The following is a 23881-nucleotide window of genomic DNA, read 5'->3' on the forward strand; positions in this document are numbered from 1 at the left end:
TCTTTGGACCTTTGATGCTGCCTCCCTCACTTTGTAGGTGGCTGTTAGCGCGTGGCTTTTGCTGCCCTCTCACTCCTGGGGTATGACAGCCTCTAGAGCAGCCTGGACTCCTGTGAGGGCGTTGAACTGTACTTTTTGCACAGCACTTGTGAACTCCAGCAGCATCCCAAATTCCTGGCCCTGCTCACCTGCCTGGACCCCTCAGGAGCCCAGGCCTGGCAGCACACATTTCCAAGCCCCCACACACCCGCTGGGCCGCGGGCACACGGCCAGCTGGATGCACCCCCGCTTTTCCAGCGACAACCCTCTTTCCTGCCACCTCCCTGACGGCGAGGCGGCTCCCCAAAGGGCTTTCAAATCGACACCTCGGGCTATCCCTTCTTCCTGACAGACCTGACGGCCGTTTGTGCACCTACAGCTGCACACCCCTCCCTCACAGCGCTCCATGGCCTGTGGCCGCAACCCCTGAACGCCCTCCCGCCTTCTCCCCTCAGGTGGCGACACCGCCATTACACCGCCCCGCCCCCCTTAGAGGGGGGGCAGGCAGCGGAGCTGCGCGTGCGCGACGCGGGGCGGGCGCTGGGCGCAGCCGGGGAGGTCGCAGCGCCATGGTGGCGGCGCCGCGCATGCGTGGAGCGGGCGGCGCTGAGGCGGCCCGCGGGCAGGTGAGGGGCGGTGCGGCCCGGCCCGGCCCGGGGGTGGCGGGGGGCGGCCGCGGGGCTCGGGGGCGCTGGAGGGTCCCGAGGGGCTGCCGCAGGGGGCTGGGGGCGATGGAGGGCCCCAAGGGAGGCTCGTTCGGGCTGCCTGCGCGGGGCCTCGCCGGGCCCGCCGTGAGGCTGTCGCAGCTGCGGAGGGAGGGAGGAAGGGAGAGCCTCCGGGGGGTCCCAGTGCCCGCTTCGCTGTGGGTTGTGCTCGGTTGGTTGTTTTCTGAAGGGAAGAGAAAAAGAGGTGACAGCCCTTCCCAGACCTTCCCGTGACAGGTCCCGAGGGAGCGGCGTGGAGCTGGGACAGGGCAGGGTCAGGCTGGGTGCTCGGGAAAGGTTCTGCACCGGGGGGTCGGGCTCTGGGACAGGCTCCCAGGGCAGTGGTCACGGCACCGGGCGTGTTCAGAGCATCGGCCAAACGCTTCTTGAACTCCAGACATAGGGCCTGATGTTTGGGTGGTCCCGTGTGGACCCAGGGGTTGGACTCGATGAGCCTTATGGTCCCTTCCAGCTCGGGATGCTCAATGACCCTGTGATGTGAGGCTAACAGGTGAGGTGTTCGCATGAAACTCACATCTGGCCCTCGTTCTGTGTCCAGTTCTGATTTTTGGAGATTAACATCCATACATATCACTTCCTCAAGAGAAATACTTTTGTTTTGGAGAGGGGTAAGCAATAGAAGCGTGGACCAGGACTGAACCCTCATCTTCCGTTTAAACTTGTTTGTGCCATGAGCATTCAGCTGAGCTGTTCTGTTAGTGAAAGACACAGTGAAGCAGGATTTATATTTTGTAACTTTTAACCCGGTTACAATTCAAACTGATTAAGACATATGTATTGATATTTACCTTGAAGTGCCAGCATTTTTTCTCTATGATATAATTACATGCTTTTCTTACTGGGTTTCCTGATCAGAATCCCTTGACAAGACTTTATTAGAAGATTCTGTTAAGGATCCCAAAGGAGGGACAGTATCTAGGTTGATTTTATGTAGTTATGTCTGTCCTCTATCTGTTAGCAGGTCAGCAGGTGTGACTGAAGACAGAAAAATGAGGCAGAAGGCTACTGAAGAAGTTCTGTTCTGTTGAGCATTTTTCTGTCTTGCTTGTAGTTTTGTAGGTGGTCACGCTAGCATCTCACCACAGTTATCTAATGTACAGAGTTCATCACTGGAGGTGCCCAGGCTCAAGAACTTAGAGCACAACTCTAACAACCAGCTGTCAGGATTTAAGATGAAATTTGCGTTTTGACGTAGTTTGTTCCACAATGTATCTGCTGCAGTGTCATTTGATGTAACTATCACTGGATGCTGCTGTTAATGGGCTGCCGATCTGACTATTATGTGGTCTCCTGAGTTCCTGTCTTTGTGGTTTAAATATACAGCTCTAACATGAGATACAACTTGAAAGGGTTGCTTCACAGAAACATAATTTATACAGATACTATTAGACAATTTCTGCATTTAATCCTGTTGCTTTTCTGTTAGCCAGTCTCATCTTTATTTTATAAGAGAAGCAGGAACTTTTAGACTTAGCAAGCCTGCCTACCTTTAGGAAGCAGCTGAACGTTGTGATGAGTATGTGGTATAGAAGGTCTACATTTTTCTGGGTTTTGTTAGTTTTAGTTTCAGCCTTCCAGAGTTCTTGTTTTGAAAGGGTGTGAGGAGGCATTTCTAAGGCCGAGACTCCGCCAGGAGTGATTGCAGGTATAGTATGTGTTGCACCTTTAGCAGTATGGATTTCTTCATCCCCAGCATGTTCTCTGATCACAAGACTTACCTCACTCTGAGAGTGAAACAGACTGTAATAACAAAACCACAGCTTTGGAGGTTCAGCGCTGTTTGTTCTATGGGCTTCAGCCAGCACAGCTGACTTGTTTGGGGATTTGGTGCCTGGGGTAGCTGTTTGTAAGATAGGTGTGGACTGAACAACTTTAATTCTTGAAAAATGTTTATGACTATCTCTTAGCTTGTTTTGCCTTTATGGGTGGAGAAGTGGCTCTAATATGTTAGTTTTCTATCTACATCTCATTCTTTGACTCATTTGAGATGCTTCTGTTCTGAAAGTCCCCACTTAATTTACTGGCAGTGTGAAAAGAGATGCACAACTATGCCACTTCACTCAGAGAGTCTTGATTTAATTACAGATAACAACCATATACAATGTATCTTCTATTTTATCTTGGTTACCCATGGTGCTGAACTTCAGAGCAATCTAGAATTGCGCATTGCACTTTTGGCAGTTCAAGAAATTACATTCCTATTTCTTAACTTGATGTGCACAGTAATGGATTATTGCCTTGTCTGTCAGAAATCGTAACAGAGTTAGAAATAACTTCAGCAGTGTGCTTTTCAGATGAATCTGCCATGTATTTTAGTCAGTAATTTTAAGTATGAAACAATTCTACTTCACGTAGTTCAGTAAAACTGGCTGACCTGTGCTCTATGCTTGACTTGCTCAGCTGCTGAAGGAAGGAGATGAATGACACAGGTTCATTCTGCCCCTTCCACTGCATCCATGTCTGTAGTTCTTCTAAAATTCTTTCAATTCATTGATGGTGCTCACAGCAATAATGTGTTTTAAAAAACAAATAAAAAAAAATCCATACTGTATTTCTGCTGCAGTTAATTTCATTCTTCCTACGCCTTAGGCTTTTCGGCATCATTTTAATCTATGCTAAAGGACCCAAAAGCCACGTCTACTGTGATATTGTTCCCTTGCAGTTGGTGCAGGGGACTGAAAGATGGGGTTGTGGGATCTTTCTTGAAACTTTAAATATCAGTCTGAGGCAGAGGGAAGACTTGAGTCCCGAAAGCTCTACTAAGTAACATGTTAGTTGAAGCAAAAAATTACTGCCTATCTTTTCTGTTCTGTAATGTGTTGTTAAACATGCATGGTTTAGAGTATTTTGCAGGGCATAAACTGGTTTTACTGGGAGGTCTTTGCTAGACTTACTGTGTGATAAACGTAGCGAATGTGAAACTGGGAATTCTGTTGCATTCTACAGATTGCTTAACAAATGCCTCACACCTTAGATAACCAGATTTCTCTAAGGACATATGTAGCCGCCTTTGTTGACTTATAGTGTTGGAATTTTCATTAGATTCAGAGGAAGTCTCTGTTTTGTTTTAACTGTTTTTGTAGTTCCTCAATGGAAAAGGTGTTGAAAAGTGCCTCCAGCACTGTGGAAGCATGGAGACAAAATAGTTGCGTACTGAGACCCTCAAGAAGCTATTGGGCAAACTGATGGCAATGAAGAGCTTGAACCATCACTTCAGCATGGCGGCAACTGAATCTGACAAGGACTCTGGATACTCAGGTTTAGAAAAAGACTACATTACTTTTTTTTTTTTCTCAGACTTTGTGTTTGTTGGTGTTGTTACACAAATCTAATTCTAACCTCTTATGGTTTGTCTCTGGTTACATGTTAGGGTCTTTGTATCTAAGGTTGAAAAATCATCCTACCGTCAATCCTTTTTTGGAGTGGAGCTTCATGTTCGTTCTATACATTTAAAGGCATGGGAATTTAAAATGTGCCTAATAAAGAAATGAATGGAAGAATCTTAGACTTCAGAATCTAGAAGTAGGAATGGAAAGATTAATTTTTGTTCTTTGCCAGTGATCAGTGAACTATTGGATTATGCCATCTAGTATCTCTTACAATTTGGCTAGATTGTCAGTGGAGCCTAATAAAAGAGTGACTTTTATAACATCAGTAAAATGTAAATGGTGTTATGTTTTAATAATCCACAAAACTGTGCAAAGATTGGCTTTAAATGTTAAAAATGCTTAATCTAATGCTTTAACTTTAATGAGAGAGACCTGTGTTACTGGATTTGTAGATAGATGTCAAGATACACAATGACTGCAGCACAGACTGCAGCTGTGGCAGTGCTGGAGCTTGTAGTTCTTTCCTGCACCAAGCTTTGGAGCTGTCTCCATAATAGTGTGTAGTTCCTTGGAGACTAAACACAAAAGAACAAAAAGTAATCGTTTTCTTGTGGGAGACAATACCTGCATGAGAACTGTCCTGAAATATGAAGCCTTTTAATAAAGGCCATTCAACAGCTGTCACAACAGTTCTAATTTTATTGGTATTCTAGAATCAAACTTTTTTACTCATTGGTGGCTTGGTTGAAAGGAAACAGAGTCATAGAACAGAAAGGAGGTAGCAAGTGTGCTGTATGTGAAACAACTGACAGCTGAATTCCACCTCTGGCAGATGGAAGTTCGGAGTGCCTGAGTGCTATGGAGCAGACTGACTCGGAGGACGTGCTGAACGCGTTGTGTTGGAACGCAGAGGATGGGCCTTGGCCATGCCCGGTGACCGCAAGCAACTCCTTTCCTGCACTTTCTCCTATGGTCGTGATGAAAAATGTTCTTGTTAAGCAGGTAAGGAAGGAATAATATATTGGAAAATATTGCGAGTTTCTATTTTTTTAAACTATTTTCCTTTCAAAAAAGATTTGTAGGAAGTTACAGTCTGGAAAGCAAAGAGCAGCCTGAAAAGTTTTGTTAGTGACAGCCTGTTCTTTTGAGGGGCAGCTGAAATCACTAAGAAAGGGAAAATGTGACATATTAGAGGCTCTGCTACATTTGCTCTTTGTCTCAAATGAATCTGCAAAAAATAGATCTTCATGAATGTTGTGTAAATAGCACCAAAGATCGAACAAAAAAAAGTGTTTTTCTTTTTGGAATTTGATGATTTCTTTTTCATTCAATTTAGACAGTAAAGTAGGACGACTGCTTTTGCTTGCAAGTTCTTAGGTCCTAAGGGTGCTTTATAGGTGATGTGAAACCCTAATCCAGAATGTTATAAATGAACAAATTAAACCTGTACCTAAAGTTAGCTGTGGTACGTTTACTTCAACAGTTGTTTCTCTTAATTACATGTGATGGCTCTCACTGCAACAATTATATTCTCTGTTGATATCTTCCAATATCACGTTATGTGTTTTTCCTCCAACACTTCTGTGAGACATTGAAATGTTCTGCATTGTAACAGAAGGTGCAAGAGCTAAAAGTTCAAAGTATTGCCATACTACTAGACTTCTTGCTTCTACTCATGTTTTCTTAGCAGAAGAAAAGTTCTACAGCCTTTTTTATGATTAGAATACTTCTGAGAATACAGTGACAAGGGGGGAAGGTATAGATCCTGATTCTTTTTCTATGGAATCTGTTCTGAAAACAAGCAAAACCTGTTCTACTTGGATGCTGTGTCAGTGCTAGCACAGAGATGGGTTTCTGTTAGTGTTTGGCAGGTTATGCATTTGTGGAGGAGTTAATGCTCAGATCAGAATTGTGCTTTAGCTTAACAAGAAACAATTTCGTTTTATAGTCATGTTCCTAGATGTGTGGACAAAGTACTGTCTAAACAAATGCTGAAGTTTTCACGTAGTAGGAAAGAGGCAAGCTTCACCAAAGGCTGCTGGCCTGGGGCTCAAAAATTAAACTGTGATTGTAGTGGTAGTTTCATGTTAAAATCTTGCTCATGTCACAAACAGCTGGGAGAAGTAGCTAAATAATACATATAACATAAAAGTTGGTAGTGGAGCAAATGGGAAAAGCGGGGAGGAAAAGGTAGATAAAATTAACAGACTCGGTTCTTTTCAGCAGTGCATAGTAACGTTCAAATCTAAGGACAATCATGTTACATTGAAAAATGTTTATTTCAATAAACAAAAGCAACAAGTCGAGGTGAGAATGATGAAGCATCTTTCTAGCTCTTTCCACTAGGCCTAGTTACCTCAGGTAGTGATGCTGGTCATCCTAGTAAGATGATCTTTTCAACACAGTGCTCAGTTGGGCTCACTGGACCAAAATAACACAGCATCCCCAGTTACTGCAGTTTATTTGTTCCACTTTCAGTCAGAATCATCCTCCTGTCTAGATCCGCTCTGATCCCGCATGGTGATGTTTACCTGCTGTCCTGGTTTCAGAGTGTAAACAGCTAACAGCGTTACAAAAAATCAGGCAGGGCTTAATTCTCTGAAACACAGTACTGCTGTGGCAAGGTTTCTGTAAGTCTGGTCAAAGTCCTTAATAAGCAGGAAAGCTTTCTAGATGAGTGGTGCTGATATTTGCAGGACATTAGCCTTCTTTTAAAAGAAACAAACAAAAAAAAAACCACAACTGCAGAATTAGTAAAAATAAATGTCTCCTCTAATGAAAGTTAGATTTTGTGTAGGAGAACAAGAGCAGAACTTAATAGAAGTGGAAAGGACAAGAAAGTGAATAGCGGAGCTAAGAAAAAAACGAGCAAGATGAACAGTTACCACAGTTCCCTTGGCCTCAATGAATTTGGGTCTCTGGTGTGCTAGGTATTGTACAAATGTACAGTAAATGACAACTTCTGACCCCAAAGCCTTGCTTCCTAAGACTGCATCTTCTGCCTGGTGTTAGAATCATAGAATAATACAATCATTAAGGTCAGAAAAGACCTCCAAGATCATCTGGTCCAACCATCCCCCTACTACTAATGTCACCCACTAAACCATGTCCCCAAGCACCACGTCCAACCTCTCCTTGAACACCCCCAGGGGCGGTGACTCCACCACCTCCATGGGCAACCCGTTCCAATGCCTGGCTGCTCTTCCTGAGAAGAAATATCTCCTAATTTCCAACCTGAACCTCCCCTGGTGTGACTTGAGGCCATTCCCTCTAGTCCTATCACTAGTTACCTGTGAGAAGAGGCCGACCCCCAGCTCCCCACACCTTCCTTCCAGGTGGTTGTAGAGAGCAGTAAGATCTCCCCTGAGTCTCCCCTTCTCCAGACTAAACAGCCCCAGTTCCCTCAGCCACCACTCCTCATGGTCTTTTATATACACTTCACCACTCATATTTCCAGATACCTTGCTTTTGAATGTGTTCTTTCTTCTGTGAAATAAGGACATAATGTTAACTTTTAGAGGTAGTTGTTCTGTACCCATGTTACGTAAACATCTCACCTACTGAATGAAAAGGATTCTGTGTCACAGTTGGTAAACAAATCTCATCTCTGAGCTTTAGTGTCCAAATCAGTGGATGGTACCTGCTTTTGATGAGTTAAAAGTCCTCTGCTGAGGGGAGTGGACTTTAGCAAAACACATTATCATTTGCCAGTTTAAACGTTATGAGACTGATGTAAAGGAGATGGATTTCAGATGAGTCAGTTCCAAAAATAATAGAATGTCTTAGTGCTAGCTAAAAACTGTGCCCTTGGCAGGCCTGCCAGTAACATTCCAAGTTGTAAGCTTTAGGAATTGGAAGAGCAGCTTGACAGTATATTGTATTAGTGTACGTGTAATGGTGATGACTTAAATATATGGGAAGTAAGGTGGTGGTGGTGGTGGTTGTTTTTTTTTTTTCTTCCCAGAAATAAGATCACTTACTAGACCATTTGATGTGTTTACAGAAAAGCAGGCATACTTTCTGGCCAGGAGATCTCATAAAGATCCCTAGTAGTGTATTTGAGAAGGAAGAGGTAGTAATGTCTTGTAAAATTGATGTATTCCCCCCCTGCACTGAAGAATATGACTTGTGGGAGGGAATAAAAACTTGAACATCTTTCCTGAAATATAATGGTTTTAAGGCTTCAGTGCGCACCATTTCACCAAAGGTGTGGAATTCAACTGCTTGGGGCTTAAAACAGACAGTTTTCCTTGAATTGATTGATATTCAGCATTTTTTCCCCAAATTCATGGTTTTAAATTTATTGAAACCATGTATTGTACTTAAGATTGGAAGACTTACTGAACAGCTGTCGTCTATGTTAAATAACCATTTCAAAAGCCTGCTATAAGAATAGAAATGACAGGATTATAGTTGCTGCATTTCGACAAAGAGGGTGTCTAAATTGTTCCTCAAATATCTGAGCAGTCTTTGCCTATTTTAGAATATTTCATAACTGCGATGCTTAATTATATTTCAGGTTTTCTGTACCCTTCTTATTTAGCCTCAAGTCAGTAATAATTTTACACTAGCATTTTACAATAAAGGCATGCACTGTAATGCTTTCCTAAATAACTTTCCTAAATAAGAATGTATAAATTCAGATTGAATTGTTTTTAAATATTTGCTATTCCATAATAAATGGATTATGGATTACAGCTTCTATTCTAGTGTTATGTTCTGTTGGCAGAGGAGGATGATTTTGAAGGAGGGTTGCTCACAATGTGTTATAGTGAATAGTATATATCAAGTATTATGAAGAAATGGCACAGTCCATCTGTTTCGCTTAAGGGTTTTTGGTCCTTTTCTACAGCATTGTTGTAAGAATTCTGTTTGTCCCCATTTATGCTTCTCAGGGCAGTTCTTCCCAGCTCCAGTCTTGGACGGTCCAGCCATCCTTTGAAGTGATTCCAGCTCAGCCACAGCTAGTGTTTCTTCACCCATCAATCCCACCTCCCATTAACGCTCACCCTGCTGGGAAAAAGAGAAATGACTCCACTAACTACCTGCCCATCCTGAACTCTTATCCCAAAATAGCACCACAGCCTTGCAAGAGAGATCACTCCTTTGATCTAGAGGATCGTCAGGAAACCAGTTGCCATAAACGACTCTGCACAGAAGCACCCAAGACGGAGACTTCCCCTGTATCAAGGAGCACAGGTTTGCCCACCAGTCCTTTTGCCCACCTACCAGTTAGCTTTAAGACCCCTCAGGATTCTAATCAGCAGAATCCTTCAACTTTGGTGACAAGTGGGAAAGCGTCAGCTCTTTCTGGTTTCCATCGTGTTTCTGCTGATGCTCAGAAACTCCCAGGTCTGGCTCCCCTTTTGCCTTTCGGAACTCTGCAGGCAGCAAAGTGTGCCCCTCATGAGAATGAGAGTGCAGCACAGACGCCGATGCAATCTGCAGTGTGGAGTCCCCCGTTGATACCAGAAGAGACTTGCACTACGCCTGAGCTGCTGTTGCAACAGCAAAGCAAGTGCAGACGTTTTCAGAACACGCTCGTCGTGCTGCGCAGGTCAGGATTGCTGGAGATCACTTTAAAAACCAAGGAGCTCATTCATCAGAACCAGGTGACTCAGGCTGAGCTGGACAGGCTGAAGCACCAAACACAGCTTTTCATAGAGGCAATAAAGAACAATGCTCCACAGTCATGGGCAGAGCTAGAAGCATCTCTAACAGGATCAGAGAAAGCTAATAGCAACCTCGAAGACTCCGCTTATCCAAACATGTAGTAAAAAGGTACATAGCTGTTAAGTTATTTTTGTGCCTCCTATTTCCTGTCTCAGGCTTTTGCTTGAGCATTCTCCGAGTCCAAGACTTACAAAGTGGCATGCCATTAACAACTTGTCTTCAGAGCCAGTTGTGGGACTGGAATAGCACCGTGGGATCTTGACAGGATGGGTACTTACTACTTCAGCGTGCCCTTGAACTCCATGCTAACTCTGTAGTTACTTGGACTTGAGAAGCTTGGATGTGCTCTGCTGGCATGTTCTTGTTCTTGCTGTGAGAAGACAGCCAGTTGCAGTATTCTGCTAGCATGCCTCTTCCTCTTTCCATCTTCAGGTAGTTCTGAGAATGGACCAGCAGAACAGACCCCAGTATTGGGCCATCAGCAGTTGCAAGTAGATGAAGGGAGCTGGTGTGAGGAGAGGAAGTGTAGGTTTGTGGGGTGATAAGTTTAGACTGGCACTGTCTCTTTTTTTTTTTTCGTGACAGTGTCTTGCTTTTGGGGTTATAACACATTTGAACTAGTGGAGGTTTGCTTGTGCTGCAGCAGTATTCTGTGTTTGTTGCAGTCGTTGACCAAAGTGAAGAGTATCTTAGCACATAAGTGAAATGACTTGTTTTGATGAGTATATTTTTGATTTTGGTCTGTGAAGATGAGTGAAAATTGCAGGGCTTGTGTTGGAAGCGTTTGTTCTAAAGCCATGTTTATTTGCACTACCCATTAATAGCTAAGAAGTGCACAAGGCAAGTGGCTTTGGATTTTCTTGGTAGACTGCAGAGGCTGTTTTAAATATGGTATAAGGAAGATACTCATTCACCAGCGTTAACATAGGATAGGGAGACTGGTTGCTTACCATTTTATCTGTGTATCTTTAACTTACAAGACTAAACTCCTTTTTTGCTGTGAAATCAGATTGCTAAGTATGAAAAAAGGAGAGAGGTGAAAAGAAAAGGAGCTTGACGACGGCCTGTGGTGTAACAAGTCCTTCTCCCATCTCCCTTCCCTTCCTCTTTATTGAGAGAAATCAGATGAATATATCTATTATAAAAGAGGTGTCAGCTTGGATAATCTTCCTAAAAACTTGACCTACTTGAGTTTGAACTTAAAGAAATAAAACAAACACCAAAACCACTTTCTTCCACATCAATTTATCATTCCTAGCCTGCTTGCCTTGAAATATAGTTACACTGTGCATAAGATGTTAGGCCTTATTAGTAGGCATCCACAGTAGTCACGTTGCAAAAGCTGTTCTATGGATGCTTATTTCATTTCAGCTTGTCTAAGCACTTAACTATGTCAGTCCCTCCAGTATGGAGTTGTGTTTTTTTTTTTTTCAGAGGCAGGCTGCGTAAGAGAGCTAAGAATGTCTTTTCCTAAGAAGGGTAAGAAATCTGGATTGTTTATGGTGTGTTTATTTCCACTTGAAAATGCTTTCAAAAAATTGTTGTCTAGGTCACTGGGTATTTTGATGCTCTGATCACTTCTATCAGCTGCTTCAGATTTTTAGAAGAGGAACTTGAAAGTAGAGCAGATCTCATGCTAATTTATGATTAGACCTCTTCATTTTCTGATGCCTCTGAGAATCAAGATTGCAGAAGACTGTGAAGAATGTTTTTGTAGTCTTCCTAAAATACATGCATTAGAGAAAGTGTAAGAGGCTTCCCTCTCTAAGGGGTTTCCCCCTATTTAGAGTGATGAAAAGAAATGCTGTACGCGCCTCAAGAAGAGGAGAAATGTGAGTCAAGCTTGTACTACCTATAGGCTTAAAGAGAAATTTTGTGGCAGGATTCACCCTAGAGCCCTACTTGAACTGTAACAAACTCATAGCAATGCCTTTTCTGGTATCCTGCCCACCTGCTGAAGGCTAGTGCCGTACGTGGGAATTTATTAAGAGAAAAATTTTCATAGGCTGTGTTCTATCACGTTTTTTGTCTAAATATAACTGCTACGATTGTGTGTAATAGTATGTCTCATAACTCACAGCACAGCAATATCCAAACTCCAGCAACACTGAAGGCAGCATAATACAGAGTAATAAAGTAGGACATATCCAGCTCTTCTGGAACTAAGTGTGATATCCCCATTAAATGACATTTGGGGGCATAGATGTGATGGTGCCTTGGGCCGTGTGCACAAAAGAATCCTAGAAGATAAGACTGTTTCTCCTGAGCTTCTTAGAGGAAGGAGAGGAGAGGAGGGAGTAGTTCCATTCATCTGATACCTGTAATAAGCATAAAGGTGAGGTGTGGGAAAGTGCATAGGATATCTTTTCTATTTTTCGTAAAATACTTATTCGACCCATCAATTATAGAGGGGAATAGGAAGTTAAGAATGTATATATTTTTAGGAAGTGATTGTTCTACAAAACAAGGTGATGGAGTCAGGCTTCCCTAGGAAGCCTATTCCAGTGTTTGACTACCCTCACAGTAAAGAAGTCTTTCCTAATATTGAGTCTCTTCTCCATCCTATTTCCACTGCTCTGATGGAGTAAAAGGAAGGGAAAAACTGGCCTCGCAGGGTGATGCCCTTTGACTTAAGGAGACCATAGCTGAGGAAACTTAGTCCACACGTACACTTTTCCCAATAGCACCGAGGGTGGGCTGAAGCGTGTGCTTATAGATGATGGGCATTTCAGCTGGTGTAATTTATATTAGCATATATCTCAGTAAGTCTGTGAATAAATTCCAGCAGCTGGTTAGAAATCTACTAGCCACCAGGCCAGACTTACGGTATTTGCTGAACTAGAAAAATCTATTCTAGAACTATTATATGTAAATCTGGGGCCCCATAGGATGTCCCTAGATAAATGTTTCATCAAGATTTGCAGTAATAAAAAAGGTTGTTGAAGGCCCGTAATAATAAATCCATCCTGAAATACCTTTCTATTCAGTTTCTCACAGCTGCCTTTATTCTTGGAAGCCCTGGTAAGGCTTTAAACAGTAAGAGCTTTCCTTTCTTGGCTGCAATTTAATAAAATAGGTTAGCTTGGAGCTGTTCTGAGAAAATTAGTTGACTGTATTAGGACCGGAATAGATCTTGATTCTGGACAGGGTCTGGAATTGGTCCAGTAGAGATGAGCAGAAACATTAGCCTCTGATTGGAAACCTGTAAGCACTGAACTTACAGATTTTTGGTGTTTGAAGGAGTAAGACTTTGCATTAACAACTTAGCCTGAAGACAGCTGTCCCAGTCTAAAAAGTCAGTGAGACGGTCTGCTGGGGCTTCGGGTGCTGCTGACACGCATGCATGGTAGCTTGATGGCTCAGACAGACTGCTGTTTTTCTATTAAGTTTTAATAAATGTTGGTATTTTTGATTACTTTTGCTATGTATTTTTGCAGTTCTACTGCTTTAGTTGGAATGTAAACATTTTCTGTACTTTAAGTCTCCATTGCCAGCTTTGAATAAAGTAGCCTAAGAACTCTGTTACAGAACATGACCTTTTTGTTAAATCTTTTTAGAAACAGACTGTGAAATATGAATAAAATAAAGTATATACTTGACAAGCCTATGGGTTAGTCTAATGCTGTTGAACTGCAAAGTCCTTAATTCCAAAGCATGCTTTACATAGTTCCACAAGAGCATGCTTCCCATGTGGGAAAGTGCAGATCACAAAAGTGATACTATGATTCCTCTCCGAAGGGCGTCATGTGCGCTTTAACAGTATGTATGAATTAAAGGGGTTTTGGGAGGAGCATGGGTAAAAGTGGGCTGTACAGAACACTAAAAATACATTGCGGTGGGTGACCATTGCCATAGATCTGTCATGAGAAACCTGGAAGAATTTTTGAATCTCTTAACTGTTATCTCCATGTGATGACTGTACATAATGCTCACCGTCTGTGCGGGGTGAACTCCTACACTATCGCAATCCTGTCAGCCAGATATGCAGAAATTCTGAATTGTGAAGTGAGAGAGTGGGTATCTTGGCTGCTGAAAGAATTACTTGAGTGAAATTTTGCTCCCTCTCTTGAAGGAGAAATGTTCTTCAGCTGAATCTGTATACCTACTTTTCAATAAAACACACTTTTCAAAATGTGGCCATCCTTACATTATTTTTTCCTTTGTTCAAAGATCAAACTTCCAGCGAGAACTGGGCAGTTGTTCCTGGAACGCCCAGCAGCCTTGTGGCTTGAGGTCCTGTTGTAAGGTAAAGAGATTCTGGTTAAAGTTCTTACTTGAACCAGGCAGAGCAATACCTTGAACCTTGTTGCTTTGCATCCAAGGAGGAGTGACATCAATCGAAGTGTTTTTATTCCCTGAGAATGCAAACTCAGTGTTTTCAACCCTTGTATTCCTGAAGGGTACGGGTGCAATTCAAGCAGAAAATGTTTCACCAGAATTATGTTTCCGTCTCTTCTAGATAGATTTTTCTTTAAACTGCAAAGTCTATCTGCAGGGTGTCAGGCCTGTTCACCTTTATTTCACGCAGACCAGAAAAGTCAATTGCTTCCTTTTGGTGCACTGTATCTATCTTCTTTTTCTTGTAACACACACACAGTCTGAAAGGAGCAGAGGTCTCCACGGGCTTGGGCTGAGGAATCTCCTGGCATGCAAAATTTCTGGCACCCACTAGGCTGATTGTAGCTTGCTGTTACTGCTTGCTTACTCGTGATTCCTGGGACAGAAATAGGGGCCCCTGCCTGCACAGGTTTACACTCTAGCTGTATCTTGCTGCCTTTTGGGTATGATGTAGTCATACGGCCCCCCACTGTATTATATGGTCCAGAGTGTTGGAAGTGCACGAGACTTCTCTTTAAATCTGTGTGTTTTGGGGTAAGTCCATGAGATTACTTTAACTGTTGAGTGTAAATTCCTGTAATCTGAATCATAAGGCAGAAGGAAACACCAGGAGTTCTGGCCTTCTCTCTGGTGGAGCACAGTTTCCAAGACTTCTTCAAATTCTCATTTGAGCTAACGTGTGTTTTTAGAAGAAGCATCCAGCCTTGATTTGAAAGCGCCTAGCAATGAAGATCCACCCAAATTGTTCAAAAGGTAATTACTTACTGTTAAAAATGTGCTTTTTATGTTGAACTTGAATGTGTTGTCTTTCAGTATCCAGCTGTCAGATCTTCTACCTTTTGTCTGCTAAGCTCAAGTACGTGCTGTGACATTGCTGTGTTCACTGTAGGCATTTATGAACCAAACAAGTCATTCCTCAGCTTTTCCTCAGCTTTCTTTGTTAAAGGAACTGATTAAGCTCTCAAATCTTTTCAATCTGTTGTTCACATGTGTCCGTCTTCTTTGGATCCCTTAAAATTATTTAAATACATTTTTAAATGAAGCACTGAAAGCAAAACAGGGCTGTAAGAAGAGTTCTACCGTGTCAACCTTCTGTACTGCTACTGTCTCATTTTTATAGCAGCCATGGCATCAGGCTCGAAGTCTAAATCATCTCTGGACCTGTTGTTCTTAAGGTTAGTGAATTCCTGTCCTCCACTTACGTTTCCATATTCCTTCCATACTCCAAGCAGCCAGAAAGCAGAACAGTCTCATGCATTATTTACCTCTACTTCCGAACTTTTCCACCTTCATTGTTACCTGTAATTTGTGGTCGAATTATTGAAGACGATATTTAATAATGTTAGTCAAGAACAAATTTCATATTGTTTTCACTTTAACAGAAGATGTTTGACAGATCTCTCTATACAAATAGGAAATTACAGTTGTAATACATTTCACAACATCCAGCTAATTTCGTGTAATTCTGGTTTAAGTGTGTCATATGACAAACTGTTAAACATCCATCAGAAATATCAATATATTCATGTTTTTCCTCAGTCGATTTTAAATTCCAGTTCATCACAATAAGATAGCGATTTTTTGACCAACTCTGTTTCTTTTGAGAGTCTTTAATTTCAATTACTTTTGCTTTCTGTTTACGGACTTGATTAATCCAAAATCAGAGGTTATTCCATTGTTTTCTGCCTGTTACCCAGCCTATGTTCATACCCTCTGAAAAGCTGGTGCTCTATTAGTTTTTTCCCTCTCCTTAGACCACTGAAATCTTGCCTAGTGGTTTGAAATTCACTGAAGTAGTACTGATGGTCTGGAGATCTTCTTGCATATCTCCTGTTAAATTTTCAATCACAACTTATTCAGACTTGCTGACTTAAAAATGTTTAATAGCTGTTGTTTAAAATGTCCTGAATTACTTTTTGAAAATGGAAATCAAGCTGTTATGATATGGGAGGAATACATCTGGCTGTTTTCTAAGCGCTCAACAGAAATTCTTCTGAAAAGCTTCTGCCATTCTGCACTGCAGCAATATAATTTCCATCTTGAAATGGAGCAGCGCCAGCATAAAGATTTCTTCTGCATCTCATACATTTTAAGAAATAGAGGAAATGTGGGGCTTTTCAGGGCCAAAAGGGGAGTTTCATCAACTTCTTCATTGTTATCTTCTTGTTCTTCTGGTGATTAAATTAATTGAGTTAGTTTAATGGAACTGGAATGCCTCTTACCATGCCCACTTAGGCAATTTCACTTTTTTCGCATAGCAGTAGTAGGGGGTTTTTAGGCCACTTAAATTTACGAGGACTAAGAAATCCAATAACAGACAGAAAACCAATGCTTATTGTTTTTTAATAGATAGGACCGCTTGAAAAATTAATGTGCTTTCAATGGGAAACTCCCATGTTTTTATTGGAAATGAAAATGTATTTTGTCTGGAAGCTTGGTGTTTTGCAGCATTAGTCATAGCACTCACTTTTCATTGAATTTCAAGCAGTGTGGAAATGTTCTGGGCAGTGTGGGTGGGGGAAGATGTTATTTCCCTTAACCCTCATCCTCTTCTTCTGGGTTGCCCGTACAGGAAACGGGATCCAAGCTTTGAAGAGTGGTTCCATCACCTCATGCTGAAGAGGCAAAATCTTGTAGAGACAGCCGAACTTGCCCAATCGTCTGAGATACGGGAGGGCACTTATAGGCAGATCCTGATTAAGTGAAAATAAAACAGCTCTTCTTGAGAAAATTCTTAGCTTGGTGAATACAAATACCGTTTTTTCTGCAATGTCTCCAATATTTATAATTAAAAAATAAAATAAGGGTTTTGCTTGGTTTAAAACAAACAAACAAACAAAAAAAACCCACTGCTGTACCAGGTAGGCCTTGTACTATACTCGACAGCGGCAGAGTTCAATGCAATGAGCATTTTTGTGAGATGGGCAGTGCTTAGTGTGTAGAGTATGAAATACTAGTAGATGCTAGGAAAGCTGTTTTTACCCAGAGTAAATGTTAATAATGCCTATTGGTTTTGTGCTGCTTCCCACCCAGAAGCTAACAGCAATGTTTCCAGCAGTTTTTTAAAAACCTGAATCTTTGCATGCTACAAAACACAATTCTCTTAAATCAATTTTGATGTGCTCAGAGTATTCTCTAGGCTGGGGACGCATTGTCAGGACAGCAGCATCTCAATAGAGAGGGAGGGTGTCATGAGTGTGACACACCAGAACAGCCGACAAGAATTAGGAGGTTTCTTGCCATGGAGAAGATGGTCATGACTGGAGCCATAATGTTCCAGGTAAGAAGGCAGCAGTCTGATACCAGTGAGCTGTCAGCATTATCTGCTGGACATATATATATCACCACATTAAATACTGCAAAGTTTAAAGTCTCAGTCTTATCCAAGGTCTTATCCACTAGCATCCCAGTCCTTAGAAGTGCTTGATCTTTTGAAACTTGTATTTTTGTTAAGAGTTGTCTCCCATGCAAATGACAGTGCTATGCAGCATGCCCAAACACACTTGGAATTCAGGAGAGGACAGTCTTCATCCCACTGAACTTGGCTTTCCCATCTCACTAATCAGTAGCCTACGGCTGACCATGCAGCATATCTGCACAGTAATGCTGTCTGAGAACACTCTGAAGGCGGGTGGCTGACCTCAGTTACGTGTGAGAGGGCCAAAAAGAACTCCCAAACGTCTTTCTGCAGTAATTGCACAAGTAAGGCAAGCCAGAGCTTGATGACAGTCATCTGAATACTGAAAAGCCTCTAGATATTTAATAGGAGCTGCAGACAGTCCCAAGTGGAACAGGAGCAAAGCAGTGACCTGCAGGTGAGGGTCTGTGGCTTTCGTGTTTGAGGTCTGCAGTGGCAGTGCATCCATAGGGACTGTTGGAGTTAGGCGATGCTGTTCGGAGTGAGGTGTTGGTGCACAGATGCACCAGTGGCCCTGGTGAGTTTCTAGCAGTCTGAAATGAAGCTGAGCATTCAGGAGATACTCCTCACGGCCAAAGCCAAGTGGTCGATTTCATTGAAAGGCTGAGATTCAGAGAGAACAATTGCTTGCACATTAAAAATGTTACCCTGCTCATGTTTTTCTACTGCCAAACTTCAGGCAGTGAAGTTAGGCAAAGCAGAATGATGCACTGCCTCTGCCTGATCCTGGAGCCAGCAAACTTACGGGAAACATCACTGCAGCTTCTAAGGTTTTCTTTTTTTTCAAATCCCACTGCTTCTCCAGCACCTTAACACCTACCAACCAGAGAGACTGCAGCCAGCCGCTGTAAAAGCAGTTGGTTTATCAATGTGCTCAGGTGGGTGAGTGGAAGCAGATGAATGCCAATAAAGACCCTGAATTCCTGGGGGTGAGGTAACTCCCCGGTATAACTTTTCCTTTTCCATGTCATTATAAGGCCTGTTTATGCATGGATGAACACCTTAGAGGAGCACCTGCAAGATTATTTAGTGTAGTGGCAGTTGGTTCAAGCACTCAGTAATCCTGCAAAGTATCACCGTTACCTCTTCAAAAATAATGACAATAACAGTAGCAGGCCACTGTCTGCATGGCATATTAGTACAGGGAAGGGAGGAAAACACCCTGGTGTTCCCCAAAGCTTAATTTAACTTTGGGTGTGTTTCTATAATTCCCTTATTGTACCCTATTCTGATGCAAGACCAGTCCTTAGCACATCTGTTTTCAGTAAATAGACGACTGCTTTTAAAATATAAATGTGACTGAAAATAGGTCTGTATTTGCCTGGAATTGTTTCTGTTTGGAATGAAACCAAATATAGCTGCACTCAATTCATTTTGAACTCTTCTTGTGCATTTCCATGGCACCCAGGCTGCAAGTCAGAGCTGCTTTAACCTGAGCACTCATAACAACATGAAATTGATATTGGCAATTATGTTCGCACTTAATGGCCAACAGGCAGTACCATTAGCACTGACATGTCTAACGTGTGCTTTTGGGTTGGTTTTTTTTTTGAGATTTGCCCTGGTCTCTATCTCAAAGAAGATCTTGGTGTAGATGTGATGTTTATGATGTGTAATATCAGCACTCAATCTCATTTCGGTGATCGGTATTGGTGTGCAGTATTTTCTTAGCATGACAAAATGTTTTGAATCAAATGCTGCTCTCAATGCACTGTAATTTTCCATTCCTTTTCCATAGTCTAAGAAATCGCATCAGGTAGAAGATAAAATAAGAGGACTTTGAGTGAGGAACTGGTCGCCATATGGCTGACGCCTAAAATCTCAGCAGTTTGAGGGGAGGAAAGTGGAAAAAGATGAAGTAAATTCCACAAAATTTGTACCATAAGTAGGTGGCAGCTGTTAGTGAAGAAGAAGAACAAAACCAGAAAGGAAAAGAATACTAAACAGCAATGTTATGAGGGTGCCTGAAAAGAGATTTTAAGGTAAATGTCCACACATACTGTCCTAAAACTGTTTTCCATATTTCTTATTAACAATCTGAGCTCTGTATTTTTAACCACAAAGATTGCTTTTCTAAATGTATAAGCTGAAATGTATTTTGATGGTGGGGATGAACTCGCTGCTATCGCTGAGCGCTTGCTGTTCTCCCCTCCTCTTCTCTCTGGCCAGAAGCATGCTGTAGGCTTAGGTTTGTGGCTTAATCCTGCAAATCACACCCAGCTCAAAAGCAGCTGGCACTGCCATCGCTACTGCTGCATGAAATAATTCCAACCATATATTGTTTTTTAAACTGAGATGGTCTGAGATTCTGTTCCTTGTCTTACCTCGGACAAGGCACTTGGATATTCTCAGCCACAAAATGAAGAAAACCAATGCTTGTCCCTTATTATAAATTGCTTTAAACTTCTCATATAAGAACTGCAATATTTTTATTTATTACAATTCATGGTTGTGGACTGCCATGGTTCTGGTGCTGAATTTTCTAAAGGATCAACATCTATATGGTTATACTAACTTACATTTTGTTTCATTTTATTTTTAATTAAACTATATGGTTTCTGGGTTAATTCCCCCTAATGCAATTCCAACAAGTGAATATAGAGACTTGCTCTTTTTGGTTTGGGAAACTGAATGGAAGGAATATAGGGCACTGAAATCTCTAATTCTCTGTCTACCCAGGAAAATTTTTGTAAATATCTCCAGGTTGACAAGGCTGGGGGAATGGTGAGAGAGCTAGCTTGCTATGTTGCAGAAACAGAAAAAAAAAAAACTTCTGTGGTGTAAGCAGACAACTCTTGCCCACACGTGTATTAATTTGTGCCCACGCATGTCATTTTCCTCCACAGCATGTAAACCTGTTCAATAAACTGTAGCAATGCAACATGTGAAACTGGGGTCAAAAGCCTGGAGGCTTATCAGATGTTACATTTTCTTATCTAAAAAGTTACGATATTTGAAATCAGAAAAATATGTTGAAACTCAGTCCTGGAAGACATTGAGTGCTGCAGCCTAACCAACAGAACTTGGAAACAAGGGACTGAAATGAAGGATGCGAGTAGTTCAGCTGTAGTTACAGGACTATGTCTATGTTTGAAGCTAAACATATGCTTAAATCTTTTTTCCTGGACTGAGGTGCTCTGAAACTGGCAGGACAGAGTATTTTCATTGTCTTTTCATCTACTGACCTTCTTTCCTGCTTCTTTATGCCTGTTTATATAGTTTGTACAATTCTGTTGGAGAGGCGTTGGGATTTATCGAAGTCCAAGGTAAAAAAGATCAGGGCATAGGATTTATTTTTATAAGGATTTGACTTTTGAGACAGCTTAAATATTTATAATTCTCTCAGATGGTGTTGTAATTTGTAGTAATGCATTAATGAGGGGAAGTTTTGTATGCCTTGGGGGAACTTTAGGGACACAGTCTTGCTATTTCTGCAACTACGTTACCCAAGTGATGGAGCGTTTCTTCCAAAATTCACATTTGTTAGAAGACCTAACATTTGGGAAGTTAACTGCAAAAGGATTGCTTTTTCTGATGTAGCACTGGAGATTTCTGACCACCAGAGCAGTGCTTCTGGTGCCTCAGGGACTTCCTATGGGGAGTGAAAATGTGTGGAGCCTCTTAATGCTTTGACTTCAGCATAAACCTTAATTTTATTTAGTTGTTGTTGTTGTAAATTTAAATTATGTATTGGCTACATTTCCGGTGAGGTTTCAGTGAGTAAATTTTATCAAATGAGCATAAAAGGTCATTCTAGCAGCCTCACAAATAATAATAGCTCAGATAACGAATTATCTACTTTCACCTCTTTGATTATTTCCCAGACACTGTGATGGTCTCCCGGTTCTTCCACATAAATCTTTTTTAAGTGACTTGCTTTATGAAAAATATTTCCCTGTATTAGAGGAGGAGATGGAGCAAGAGTAGAGAAGGAGAAGAAAGAATATCCTAAACTTATATCAGAATTCAACAGTGATCTTAAATTTATTACAGCATCTCACTTTGCTTGTATTTATGTAGCTGCTGTATTTAAGGATTCTGATATTTGCAGAGGTTCTTCATTGGCAATGTTTCTCATCATCTGAAAGCTGCGTTATGGCAAGTTAGCTCACCTAACGCTTCATTGCAAAATTTCAAAAGTGAAATAGAAATATAGGTTTGTTTTCATCAGTTTTTTCACCTGGGATTCATTTGCATTATTATGACCCTTTTGTGTTCTGGGATGTGTTGAAAGAAGCACAAAACAAAGTAAAGTATGAGAGGTTAAAAACGAGCAGTTTGGGTTCTTTTAGTCCTAATGAAATGCTGAGAAAAATCATCACTGTACAGATAACAACTTTAGGGTTATAAAATTGTGAAGTTCGCTGCTGTCTGTCAGTCGTTGTAGCTTTTACAAACAGAAGCCATATGGGAATCACGTGCTCTAATCCCATGTTTACGAAAAGACCAAAACCCTGTTTTGTGCTTCTTTCAACACATCCCACCTATATATAATTATTTACACAACTATTTGCATTTCACGTTACTTCTATTGAGTAAAGCACTCTGGTACTAATAAATATTTTGAACCCAGCTAAGATGGCAAGAAGTGCTATGCAGAACAGAAAAGGGTCATAATAATATAAATGAATCCCAGGTGACTATGATCAGTACCTAGCCCCTCTTGACTTCAGCTTGAGCTACTGTCTGGGTAAAAAGTGGGAGTTTCTCTTGTTCTTTTTTCATTACTGTTTTTCAGCAACAGCAGGTTGTTCTCTTCTCATTGTGCCTTTTTTAACCCTGTTCAGTTCTGTAGCTCCCTAGACACAGAGTCCATCTTCTCCAACGTAAGCTTTTTCTAAAGGTTAACAGTGGAAGAACTGCTGTTTGGAAATATTTCCTGAAATGTTAAAGTCATTTCCTTTTACTAAGTTGAACTCTATTTCTAGGTAGTGTCTGTTTATCCCACAAGAACTATTTCTCCAACCCTCCAGTATGTATGGATGGTTGCCACATTTTCCTCACATCCATTTTGGCCATAGTTACCCAAAGCTAGGCAAATATAATCCATTTTTTCCTCTTGCAAATCCATTTCTCAGCTTCTTAATCATTTATGGCTTTTCTGTGAACACCATCTGGTTTGACTAGTGAAGGCAGAGCTGAATATAATATTCCATGTCTTTATTGCATCGGAGCACCATGGAAATGGTTTATTGTATTTTTTTTTTTTTTTGTTTAAGATCATCTTCATATGTTTTCTGAAATGCTGGACCAGTTTTCACCAAATTAGTTCAAAACGAGTAGTCAGTACACAGAGCCAAAGAGAGATTGTCAAGGGGAGAGCTGTTTGCCTCCGAACTGACTACAGAAGTTCTTCTGTGCCAAACCTGGATCTGATAGAAAGCTTCTGTGATACATGGAAGATCCTTGCCTGAGCTAAGAGGCTTTCAGCGTGCAGTTGACAGCCCAGAGAGTGAAACTTCTGAGCTGATGGCATCTCTGGCTGCAGGACATTGGCTTGACCAGGCTGACTGTGCCTGCCAGCTGCATTGTTTGCACTGACAAATTTCTGAAACCTCTACAGATTGTGTGACTTACCTGAAGCAGTGGGGTGCTCTGAGGTGGTGTTCGGCTGAATTCATGCACCTGGAATATGCTCCAGTTCTGGGAACTAGGAACTGGATTTTATATTTGATTTGAAATTTTACCTCTGCTTCTGGCATTAAAAATATGAGCTTTTTTGTTGTTTTTATACAGAAGTTAATGGAGCTTTGTTTCCAGAGGTTTTACAAGAGATATTAGACCTCCATGAACTATATGGCTGGTAGCTTAGAAGAACTTTGTTACCATCTTTGCTTTCTGCTGTCAGTCCCCTTTATTTCCTTACGCCTAGGGAACATCTAGTGACAGCCTTGAATATCAAACTCTGTGTGAAGATTAATAAAAAGCTGAGACAAAGTCAGTGGGGTGGGATGGGACAGTTTTTACATGACTTGAAGGAACTTCCATTGCTCAAAACATTGATCTTAGCATTGAGTGCTCAGTTGTCTTTGGCTAGTAAAATATTTCTCCTTTATGTAGGGCTCTTTTGAAGTTTTTCTCAAAGCACCTTTCTTAGCGTCTGGACTTTCTGGACCTGCTTGAGTTTGGCAGATCATGTTTAGACCTACAAAGATTGATCATGTGGTACTGGCCAACAGTTTCCACACAGCAATCATAAACCATTAGGAGTCCTGGCTGATGATGCTGGATTTGTCCCTTGTTTTTCTGTCACTGATCCTAAGGCTCCTCTGTGGTCTCCAGCAGTTCTGGATGACAAATAACATCATTCCTCGATAACAGCCTCCATCGCAGGGCTGCATTCAGCATTTGATTAACTC

General features: G+C 41.5%; 1 protein-coding gene across 3 annotated transcripts; it reads left to right on the forward strand.

The window, feature by feature from the left end:
* The first annotated feature begins 534 nt into the window (after positions 1 to 534).
* CIPC (CLOCK interacting pacemaker) lies at positions 535 to 13368 on the forward strand. Of its 3 annotated transcripts, XM_080595645.1 has the most exons (5): positions 855 to 1254; positions 2329 to 2409; positions 3848 to 4022; positions 4926 to 5095; positions 8989 to 13368. In XM_080595645.1, the coding sequence occupies exons 3-5, from the start codon at positions 3950 to 3952 to the stop codon at positions 9865 to 9867; spliced, it is 1122 nt and encodes a 373-aa protein (XP_080451771.1). In that variant the 5' UTR covers positions 855 to 1254; positions 2329 to 2409; positions 3848 to 3949; the 3' UTR covers positions 9868 to 13368. The 3 variants fall into 3 exon arrangements, with proteins under 3 accessions (XP_080451770.1, XP_080451771.1, XP_080451772.1); XM_080595644.1 differs by lacking the exons at positions 855 to 1254; positions 2329 to 2409 and adding an exon at positions 535 to 665; XM_080595646.1 differs by lacking the exon at positions 2329 to 2409.
* Positions 13369 to 23881: the final 10513 nt, after the last annotated feature.

The sequence above is a fragment of the Anser brachyrhynchus genome (assembly GCF_964034855.1).
Source record: "Anser brachyrhynchus genome assembly, chromosome: 5".
In the NCBI taxonomy this organism is placed as follows: domain Eukaryota; kingdom Metazoa; phylum Chordata; class Aves; order Anseriformes; family Anatidae; genus Anser; species Anser brachyrhynchus.

What these genes read in the sequence shown, in the direction of transcription:
- CIPC (XM_080595644.1), top strand. Translation starts at nt 3,950, where the DNA reads ATGGCAATGAAGAGCTTGAACCATCACTTCAGCATGGCGGCAACTGAA. An exon ending in CAAGGACTCTGGATACTCAG is followed by an intron (nt 4,023 to 4,925) that starts GTTTAGAAAAAG and finishes CACCTCTGGCAG; the next exon opens with ATGGAAGTTCGGAGTGCCTG. An exon ending in AAAATGTTCTTGTTAAGCAG is followed by an intron (nt 5,096 to 8,988) that starts GTAAGGAAGGAA and finishes TATGCTTCTCAG; the next exon opens with GGCAGTTCTTCCCAGCTCCA.